The sequence below is a fragment of the Hyposmocoma kahamanoa genome, unplaced genomic scaffold (genome assembly GCF_003589595.1).
Source record: "Hyposmocoma kahamanoa isolate Upper Pololo Valley unplaced genomic scaffold, ASM358959v1 89168, whole genome shotgun sequence".
NCBI classification, from domain to species: Eukaryota; Metazoa; Arthropoda; class Insecta; order Lepidoptera; family Cosmopterigidae; genus Hyposmocoma; species Hyposmocoma kahamanoa.
Window position 1 is genome coordinate 1 of NW_020654534.1, and position 10,709 is coordinate 10,709.

Below are 10,709 nucleotides of genomic sequence, written 5' to 3' on the forward strand. Positions count from 1 at the left end.
CTTGATCCCTAGACACTTTTGATGTGTGTATATATTATATTATTATGTCGAATTTTGTACAAATTCACTTAAAGGTATTTTAAAGAGTTGGGCAGATACATACATACAATTATTATTACAAATGTGAAAATAAGCGTGTACTATAAGAAATGTACCGATATTCTAACTAAACGTAAACTCAAATATACGTAATTCCGATTTATAACAAAACCGTTACGCTTTCGAGTAATTTTGATGCTTTTTACACAGACAAAATTAACTTTTGTTTTGTAATCTTCGTAAAAACACATTATGAAATTTCGAGCTAATGTTATTTCGGACTTCTGATAGGAATCCTATGCCGTAAAACGAGTACAACAATATTTTGTTAGTTATTGCTAACGTTTAATAAATATGCCTCTTCACGCCTCGTTTGAAGGACCCCATATCATAAGAGGGAGGGAAGACATGTGCCGGAAGGGAGTTCCATTTGTCAACCGTGCGGCAGAGAAAGGAGCCACCGAACCTTTTAGTACGCGATGGAATGCGGCAGGTAGTGAAACGGTGACTACGAAGGCCAGCACGCGTGCTTCTGAGCAGGAACGGGGAAGGGGGGATGAGGTTGAACAGCTCCTCAGAGCACTCACCATGGTACATGCGGTAAAAGGCGCTAAGCGATGCAACATATCTACGCAGTTGCAGAGGTTCAAGGCGTGATGAGACCTCGATCGCTTGTGGTTCGAACAATTGAAAATGACCAAGAAGTTTATACAAGCTTCTTGAAACTGCCGTAGTGGGTCTCTTTCCATCTTTTGCGCATGCAATGAGTAGAAAAAGAACAGTTAGCTATTTCATTATTTCGTGTGCTTTTGTAATTTATATTTACGATTCAGTTATATGTAAATTAAATACTATAAAACTGTACAAAATAACACGTTTAAATGACAACTATGATAACACAACATATTTGTTTAGTGAAAAAATGATACAAAATCCTGTTATCACACTTTATTGCAGTAATTTTTACAAGTTATTATTTGTACTGCATAATATTGGTACTGCATGATTGACAACCGCGCTGTCACTCGAACAAACGAAGGCTATTGCGCGATTGACATCCTGTATGTGATTTTAACGCCCTACAGGTGCGGACACTTTTTAGCGCGAATCCGACGTCCATTTATTGGTAGGTCAATGTTCAATGTAGTATTTTCACAAATGCATTAAAAAACGTCGTCTGATACACGTGCGGATTTTTCATTTTCACTTAATGTCTTAATGTTTTATTTGTTCATTTTAAAGGGCATAGTACAGAGGCGGAAATTTCTATTTAAGCTTGTTAGGGCCTGTGTTAGGTTAGGTTAGGATTCCCCCGGATTAACAAAAAAAAAAAAAGTTAGACAGGAATGCAATATGCAATAATAGATTGTACAAGGGAAACACAAATCTCTTTAAGGAGATCTCTAGTAGTGACTTTGGTCGCAGCTAGATCAGTTTTGACAGTTTTAGACCATTTGGCATGACATACCTCAGTAATTTGAAAATCCAGGTTAGTTTCTTCATTCTCATTGTTATATGTTCGAGGTGCGGGTACCACGAGAGACGCAGGTCCAAGATGATACCTAGGTATTTTGTTTGATCAACCCTTTGTATGCGCGGGCAAGTACAAGACTTTAGAGTCTGTAAAGTTTTTGTCACAGTTGTGGACTCTTATGTAGAAATCCTCACAAGGTTGGGTATTTTTATAATTAGCAAAACACAAAAAATTGATCTTTTCAGCATTCAAGAACAGAATGTTACTACACAACAATTTGTTTATTTGTTTGAGCCCCAGCTCGACACTGACCCTTATAGAGTCCCATAAATCCACAGCAAAAACGACGGCAGTGTCATCCGCATACGCAAATATTTTAGCATCCTTGACCGTCATATTACATAGATCAGTAATATATGTATATGAGGAATAGTGTTGGACCAATGACGCTACCCTGAGGCACACCGTATGTCACCCCAGCACTGTCACTAATGCAACTCACAAGCTTGACTTTTTGAGACCTGCCTGTTAGAAAATTTGAAAACAAGCGTAATGGAATCCCTCTTATGCCAATCCTTTCAAGCTTGTGAATTAGGATAGGTATAGAGACATAGACAGTATCAAAGGCTTTTTGTAGATCTAGGAATACCGAAATGCATTTTTTCTTATTATCAAGTTTTTCAGTAAGTGCAATTACTGCATCTTCAGTAGACATTGCATGACGAAAACGAAATTGCGAGTCTGACAGGATGTTATACTTATCTAAATAATTAATGAGTCTTTTGTTAATTCGTTTTTCGAATATTTTACAGAATACTGGTAGTACTGAGATGGGTCTGTAATTGCTGACATCGTCTCTATTTCCACTCTTGTACACAGGAGTTATGATTGACTGTTTGAGTAAGGTTGGAAATATGCCATCGCTAAAACAAAGATTTGCAGCATGTGTGATTATGGGGACAACTTCTTTTGCTAGTTTCACAAACAGGGTCGGATTATTATCCCACCCAAGCGCACTGTCTGACTTGAGGCTTGCAATAATATAACTAACTTCCAATATGTCAGTAGGTTGTAAAAAAAAGGAGTTCGGTTGAGAAGATAGACTATTTAGACTTGTCTTGAGTCTTGACCCTCGCCTCTGAATAATGACTAACTTTCCGCACTTGTATCAAAAATAACTATTTTGGCCTTCTATTCTGGCCCGAGGCAGAGGCGAGGGTCAAGACAAGACTCGAGACAAGTGAAAATGACAAATCCGCACGTGTATAAAACTTTAAAATTTGCGAAAAAACTACATCGAAAGTAAAATAAAACAGTATGTTTTAGTGGCGCGGCGGTCTCGCGTAATACTCACCTCCGGTCATTATCGCTGTACTTATTTCACCTTTCTAATTTGTGATTTCAGCGCAAGCCTGAGTTGATATTTAAAAGTTATATAAGGCCCATTTACCAGGGATGGATGGCCCTTATTTCGTCTCTATTTCTGGTTATACTCGATGGTAAAAGGTCATTTTGTATGGAGTATTATTATACGTATATTATGTGCCATAATACCTAAACCCTGAACACCCTTGTGATATCTCAACTTACGCATATTTATTGAAAAGTTTGTTTTTGCGATTTCGCGAACGTGAAGACTCGGTGTCGCTCTCAGTCGTCGTGTACTCATCGCTGGCAGCCAGTTTGACGGTACGACTGTAATAAATTAATACATTCTAAAAAATAATTTAAACGCACAGGTAATTGCAAACTGACTAAATGTTTACAAATAAACACATACAACACACGCGTGTGTCTGTCTGACCCACACACAGACACGTACGCACGCATATACATTAACGTGAACTATCCAATCACATATCTACCTTGGTGTGTTTTTGGAGATAGTCCGCCGACGTTGCGTGTACCGGTTGAGTTTTAATTTTTCGCGGAATCCTCTACTCCTCACACCCGACCCTCGAGCTAAAACAGAAACAGTTACCGTAAGGTTGATTCGAGACAGCACTAATCATTGGCATTTCATTAGTTTATAAAAATTTAAAAGTATTTGTTACTCCTGTTAATTTCAGAACGAGTTCTTTCTCCGCAACCTTTAAATGTTAGTCATAATTATAATTTCCATTTACATGAAAAGCTGAGTATTTCCTACATATATATTATTAATAGCGGTAGAGATAGATTCCTACAAATACGAGTCGTGCCAATGGAACAGCGCCCTAAGGCCCCAAAGCACTTCTAAGTTAGTACAAGCAAACTATACTTACAGAATAAAAATTTCGTAAATGTTGTTCAAAGCAGTATTGGAGAAAATGTAGCAATTTTAGTACAACAATCTTTAATTACCACAGGCAACCATGCCCTTTTCATGTTGTATCCGATAAGCTGGCCATAGGTATCCTGAGCAATAATTGTATTAATTCAGGCTGATTTGGTGTTATCAAGATACATATGACCAACTGTAAACTCACCACTTGAAAATCCGAACAAATTCGCTAATACTTTTTCCCTTGATTTATTCACTGATGAACAACTAGATTTTGCAGGTAGAGATACAGAATCAGATTCGGAATTCGATTTCAGTACTACTACGTCTTCACAATTACTTGCATTGTCCGCTTTTAACGTACTCTTCTCTTTCTGAGAATTAGATGCGTTATTTACATTATTTTTGTTTTTATGCTCTTCAACCCCTTGACATACAGTGGCAGCCAGTTCTTTTACTTTACTTTGATTGTTATTGTCAGAATCACTGTATTTTGATGTAGAAAATTGCTCAGCAAATAAACTGACACTTTTGAGACATGGGTTTATTTCAGCAGGAGAAATCTTAGGGATTGGTGCTGTACTAATTATAGAAGATCTAGTTTCACATTTGTCTTTTATGTCTTCAGACACAGCATCTGACTTGCAGTTGGATTCTTCATTGACAATACTTTTTAGAACTACTTCATGATTTTCATCATTAATTTGTACTTCATTACTATTAAGTTCACTGGATACAGCTTGATCATTATAATTAGTTGTAGTAGATGATTCTTTCTTTTTATTTTTTTTAAGTTTCTTTTTGGACTCTGTGCTTGTTTGAGAATGTTCCCTTTTACGATACTTTTTCTTATGTTCTTTATCTTCCGCCTCAGGTACTGAAATATCATTAATAGATTTTCGTTTATCATGAGCTTCTTGATAAAGAAGACCCTCTTGATTGTTCGGAAGTTGTGTATCGACTGTAGAAGTAGAGCTGCGTTGTGTTGTTTTCTCTGAATTTTCGGAATCACGTTTCGTTGCATTTGCATTTTCCGAATTTTCTGTAGAAATATTATTGTTTGTCTCAACATCCTTTTCTTTAGTTTCAGAGTTGTTGATACAAACTGGATCTTTATTTTCCCAAATGCCCATCTGAGTTTTTTTAAGCTTCAATGACTTAATTTTTGAAAGTTCTGTTGGTTTCTGGAACTCAACTTTTCCGTTCATTTGTTTATTCTCTGCATTTTCAGCAACTTTTTTAGGTGACTGTTTGTCATAGCTTTTAGACAGGCGCATATCCGGAGAATCGCTTTTGCGCGTTCCTGTGCCATTTTTATGTAGGTTGTCCTCAACAATTTGTAATTTAGGTTCATCGTCTTCATCAGTGTCGAAATCATGTAAAACTTCTTGCAACATTGGAGTAAGAGGCTCCGTATAAATTATGCAATCCCTAAGAGATTTCATCGCTACATCATCATTAGCGTTATTTGGAGATAACTGATCACTCTTAGTATCTTCGGCATTTTGACAGCAATTTTCAAGTACAAGAGTATCAGTAGAAGATCTAGTTAATTCTTCAATTCTGGAACATTTTATACTCTCACCTGTGTCAATTTCTTCATGGTTTTTACTTGTACTAGGCTGATCTTTGTCTTTGTTGTTTTCTACTGAAAAATTATAACCATTTTAATATTTAGCAGCAGTAGAGCTCCTTGTGAGAATTTAATAATAATAATAATAATAACACACACACAACATAGCCCCGCACTAGGGAAACCCTGTGTCGCGGGTGCCATGGACACACATATAGACAACCACAAATTACACCCAAACTCACGAGAGAAACAAATGTAGGTCATACAAATATTTCTCCCGGCCCGGGAATCGAACCTGGGACCTCTGCGTGGCAGTCCGGCATGGTAACCGTTCGGCCACAGAGGCAGTTAGAATTCATCCAGGGAAACACTGCCACCTTACCTATTTCTGCCACCAAGCAGTAATATGAGCATTATTGATTCCAGTTTGGAAGGGTAAGGGTGCTGGTAAAATTACGGGCACATGGGGCTTGTTAACATATGTCTCAGACTGGCGGGCGCAGTGGCAGTGGCCCTAAGATTTTTGCGATTTAAAGCTGTGAGTGGCACTGCAACTGTTACGGACAGGCGTGTCGTTTACCACCAGATGCACGACTTGTTTGCCCCGTCACTTGGTATTATAAAAATAAATAAATAAAAGCAGAACACTTTTTAAACTAATTAATAACAAAGTATGAAAAATACATACCATTACTACTGGAATCAGTAATTGTATGAACTTCCAGTTTGTTTTTGGACGATACATTATGTCTGAAAATGTGCATCATGGTGAGAATTTTATCACAGGTAATAAGTAATTTTATTATTCATTCAATGTTGTTAGTACGAACCCTTGTCGGAAACTGGATATTTGCTCCACAGTCAACCTATAGTAAGGATTATGTATATCTGGGAGAATTCGCTTCATAAATGTCTCCTTTAGACTTTGCCATGTGCGGTCCAGAGACTGGAACAAACATTTACTTATTTAGAAAAATGCCTATAATGTTGTTTGTCAACAAAATTATTGCAAATACTTTGCAGCCCATAATACATTTGTACAAAATATCCCATACAAGGAAATTTTCTTAGGTAGCAGAAATATCTCATTGCCGAATATAGGTAATATTTCTTTAGCTTACCTGTGAATTTGCAAACTCAACCCACATTTTACGACCTCTGATCTCAGAATAAGCATTATGTTCTGTCAAATATTCCACTATCTGCTTCATCTCCCGCATTGTGTATGGTTTCCTAAAATTTATTAATTTGATTTCCAAAAGTAAGTAACTTAAAAACTTTACAACTATAGTTTGGCTGAGGTCTCCTGTTGGGTAATTTGCCAAAAAATTACGAACAGAGGAAATTTTCCCCAAGTTGGAAAAATATAATTCGAAAGCTCATATTATGTTCTATATTTAGATATAACTTTGAAATTTTATTTAGCATGAAAATAAAATAAAAGTTTATACCTAAAAGCAAGTTAAACAAGACTTCAAATTATTGGACAACAGTACAAATAAAAAAAATTCTTTATAAGAATGTTAAAAATTAAAAAAAATATATAATGGCACCATTGTCTTCTTTCAGTATCTTCAAGTTTATACTACTTTACTACTACTACTTTATACACATAAATATATGAAAAACATTGTGAAAAATATGAATTATTCAAAATGGAAAGTTTTCCATGACCCAACACTAATAAAGCCTGACACATGACAGATATGTACGTACATTATACATAACAAAATTATATTTAGGTCTGCAGGAAGAAATTTGATATAAGATAGAGAGAAATAAGCACTACTTTTCTTTGTGTTTTCCTTTTTGTTAAATGTATTCTGTGCTTTTTTCCTGTGCAATAAAATAATAATTATAATAAAAATTAATAACTAGCATAAAGATATGATTATGCTTCACACCATTATGCTTTTTTTATAAATTGAATTGCAAGGAATATGTTGAAAGTGGAGCAAGTATGAGCTATCATACACACTATCCAGCACAAAAGGATATAAAAATATAAAAAATAGTCTTTGTAAAAGTAACAAAACACTAAATATTACTGGTTTAAATCTTATAAAATTATCAATATGAAATAGTAAACCTCCAAATAGTTTCACGTTTGCAATGAGCGAGCTGACTTAACAGATTTTGTTTATATATAAATTTCCTATGCTGAAAATAAAAATATGTATTAACATGTCTTCGCACTAGAGCAGCTACATTGCAAAAGGCACCAAAACTGCCTATGTGGCATTTCTTGTGCATTACCCGGATTGTAGGTACTTTTTCATACTTTATAAAATGTGAAGAAATGTTATCCAAATATAACCTAGTTAGATGCAAATTTTTACCTTTGTATCATTGACTTTATACAACCTTTCTGATAACATTACCATGTTGATTTGTTACTATGCTAGAAAAGACCTTTAGGTACTGCCAGAATATATAAACAATGTAATTTTTTACTCCTATTCTCCTAACTAATGATGGCCATTACTATCTTACAAAGAATTTGACTTTGATTTCTGTTTAGAATACATTTTTTGGTTAATTACAAAAAGGCGGGCAATTGAGAAAAGTAACATTTGAATTGTAATATTACTTGGAGGTTACACACGTAAGATTCGCTTCATAATTGCTAGCGCCAGCGCGATATCTAAAAACACTTACCCAGGCATTTTTGCAGCTTTTTATATAGTTCACAAAGTGCAAAATGAACTGAAATATTTTTTTGGTATGCAGTGTCGCGAGAAACTAATAAAATCAATTTCACCTATTTTAGCTTCAAACGTTTCTGAATTAAAACAACACACGCTGTATAAAAGTTGTCCTATTGTTGGAAAACATTTAAAAAATCCTGAAATTGATAAATATTACTTCGCAAAAATGCCGTTATCTGACGTTGTCTATGGAACTGACAGAACCAAGACAAAGCTTCGCTTTCTTCCGTGTCCAACAAATTTTTTTTCCTGTTATGTTAGCCTACATATCATCCGACTTTTTTATGTATTTAAAAAAATTTAATGTGTTGGTTGTTTGACATGTTGCCTAATGGTGTCACTTCACATGGCTATTTCGTAAGCAAAAAATCTTGCAAAAAATCTCCAAATTATGTACTAGTTGTAAGAAATTCACCATCTTTGTATACCTTTTTTGTTATTGGGTTTTACGTGCAGAAAGATAGTGACTTTCTTACCATAGTTATATAAATTAAAGACTTGTGGAAAATCCCACTTATGTGGTTTTACCTTTAAACAGACGATTTGTATTTGCGTATTTGATATATTTGGTATACAATCATCAGAATTGGTGAAATTGGTATTGGCAGCATTGCCCTGGGCCGCAATTTCAATGAAGTAGTCTGCCGATTCGGCAAGTGCAGACGACTCCCAGAAGTTCGGCGTAAATGGTGAGTTAACTGCGTCGCCTGTCTGTTAACCGAAATATTCTGTCGATTTGGCAGACGACCCGGTGTAAATGAGCTCTACTGAGTCGTCAGGCGATCGTCGCTTGCCAAATGAAGGCGGCAAGTGACGATGACGAATAGTGAGTCGTCAGACGACGGAGTTCGCAGGCGAAATCGAAGTTTCCGTATATTCAAGGTACTTTTTGGACTGAAGCGACTGCGATGTAAACGCTAGGGCGACACGGTCGCCTTTCGCAAGCGACGCCGACGACGGTCGACCGAGCAGAGCACCACGATGATGTGTGCTGGGCAGAGTTGCCAACTTATGGAGAATTTCCCAAACTGCTGGGATTTCGTGGGGATCGGAATAATGTGTGATTTTTACATTTTATCATTTATTAACCTACCCTTAGCTGATACATCGATAGTTTGATGGTTGTTGCTAAAAAAACACCATACACGTGTGCGATGTGTTCCCGAGATTTCGAAATAGTAATTTGCTTATTGTATGCGTTGCCATTTGCGAAGATGTGGCAAAAACAATGACCGATTAAAAATAAATTAATTTTATTATTAAAATTGAAATGAAAAAAAAAAATGTCCCAAGTCAACCTATTTAAACCTAGTGACATGTAAAGGAATATGAAAAAGCTAAAACGTTGAATTTAAATTGTAAGGTCATTGCAGTACTGCCTAATTTTGCTTGCAACAATTGAAAGACGCAAAAAACACCATATTCAGCTTCTACTGGAAACTTACCAAAATGCACCATCTATAGCTTCTAGTCAAAACTACTTGAACACAGGGATAATGGACTAGTCTTTATTATTTATAAACAAATTTTATACGTAAATGTTGAATTTTATACAATGCCATTTATTACGAGGTTGGGTGTCTGAGACTTTTTTTTCTTGAGTTCCGACAATTTTCGTGCCCGATTTCTCGAGTTATTCGAGATTTTTTTAAAACCGTAAAAAATCCGCTCAATCAACTTTAAAACTAAATGTGAACTTTTCGAAAGTGGTTTTGGTCTGGGTGGTCTGAGTTATGCCCCGGAATAAATTCCATCGTTCTTGGTCCCAGGTTCGATTCCCAATAGAACCAATTTGGGAAATGAACTTTTGTAAATTGGTTCTGCTCTGGGATTCTGTTGCTCTGATACTCATGGGGAGTATGAACATAGAGTTCCCTAGTTTCAGACCAGGTGACTGTCTTATAATAGAATACCAAGACCAGAACCATTTAGATAAGTTAATTTATTAAATTGATCCTACCGGTATCGAACCCGGGAACTTCTTATCCAGTGCCCACAGTGCAAACTTTAAAAGTGAGGCTATCAAGGTTGTACTATTTGTATTATTATGTATTGTTTGCATGTGAAAGCTACAAATTGCTTAAACTTTAAAAAAAAATCCTATTTAATTTGTACTGTCAGTCTGCTTCAATTACCTTCTTTGTTTCTTAAGTTGGTATATTTTGTCATTCACCTAACTTTTGATTTTTAATGCAGTTTGGCGGTGTAAGATGTTCTCTGTTAATACTTGTCACTTTCTTCTTAAATTCAAGCTATGTTTCCTGGATAAATTCCTGTATTATCTCCTTTCTATGCACAGTTCACTCATTGATGTAATCACATACCAAAGCTTTAATATTATGGTCTTTTATCAAGCTTGCATCAGCTCTGGTTTCCTTTCTTTTCTTACCATTTTCTTAACCCGTTCGTGTATAGTACTGAATTATACTGCGCTCAAAAACGTCACCACTTTTCTATATGCCGTAGTGCTTACATTGATTCAATTGTGTGGTAAAACCTTGTAAAAATTACTCAACTAAAGTGAAAAAAAGTACCACATTGTGTTATCATAATTATCATTTAAAAGTGTTATTTTATGCACTAGTACATATACACACATCAAAAGTGTCTAGGGATCAAGTGAATATTTTTGAAATAAAAATTATTTAA

General features: G+C 35.6%; 1 protein-coding gene across 2 annotated transcripts; it reads right to left on the minus strand.

Moving 5' to 3' along the window:
• Positions 1-3,092: 3,092 nt before the first annotated feature.
• LOC113236200 (enolase-phosphatase E1-like) lies at positions 3,093-6,580 on the minus strand. Of its 2 annotated transcripts, none has more exons than XM_026472208.1 (6): positions 6,474-6,580; positions 6,183-6,298; positions 6,041-6,102; positions 3,982-5,421; positions 3,379-3,475; positions 3,093-3,208 (listed from the first exon to the last, which is right to left on the minus strand). In XM_026472208.1, the coding sequence occupies exons 1-6, from the start codon at positions 6,570-6,572 to the stop codon at positions 3,100-3,102; spliced, it is 1,923 nt and encodes a 640-aa protein (XP_026327993.1). In that variant the 5' UTR covers positions 6,573-6,580; the 3' UTR covers positions 3,093-3,099. The 2 variants fall into 2 exon arrangements, with proteins under 2 accessions (XP_026327993.1, XP_026327992.1); XM_026472207.1 differs by having other exon boundaries at positions 3,982-5,424.
• Positions 6,581-10,709: the final 4,129 nt, after the last annotated feature.

What these genes read in the sequence shown, in the direction of transcription:
- LOC113236200 (XM_026472207.1), bottom strand. Translation starts at nt 6,572, where the DNA reads ATGCGGGAGATGAAGCAGATAGTGGAATATTTGACAGAACATAATGCT. An exon ending in TTGAGTTTGCAAATTCACAG is followed by an intron (nt 6,299 to 6,473) that starts GTAAGCTAAAGA and finishes TGTTTGTTCCAG; the next exon opens with TCTCTGGACCGCACATGGCA. An exon ending in TTTGTTCGGATTTTCAAGTG is followed by an intron (nt 3,476 to 3,981) that starts GTGAGTTTACAG and finishes TTTCTGTTTTAG; the next exon opens with CTCGAGGGTCGGGTGTGAGG.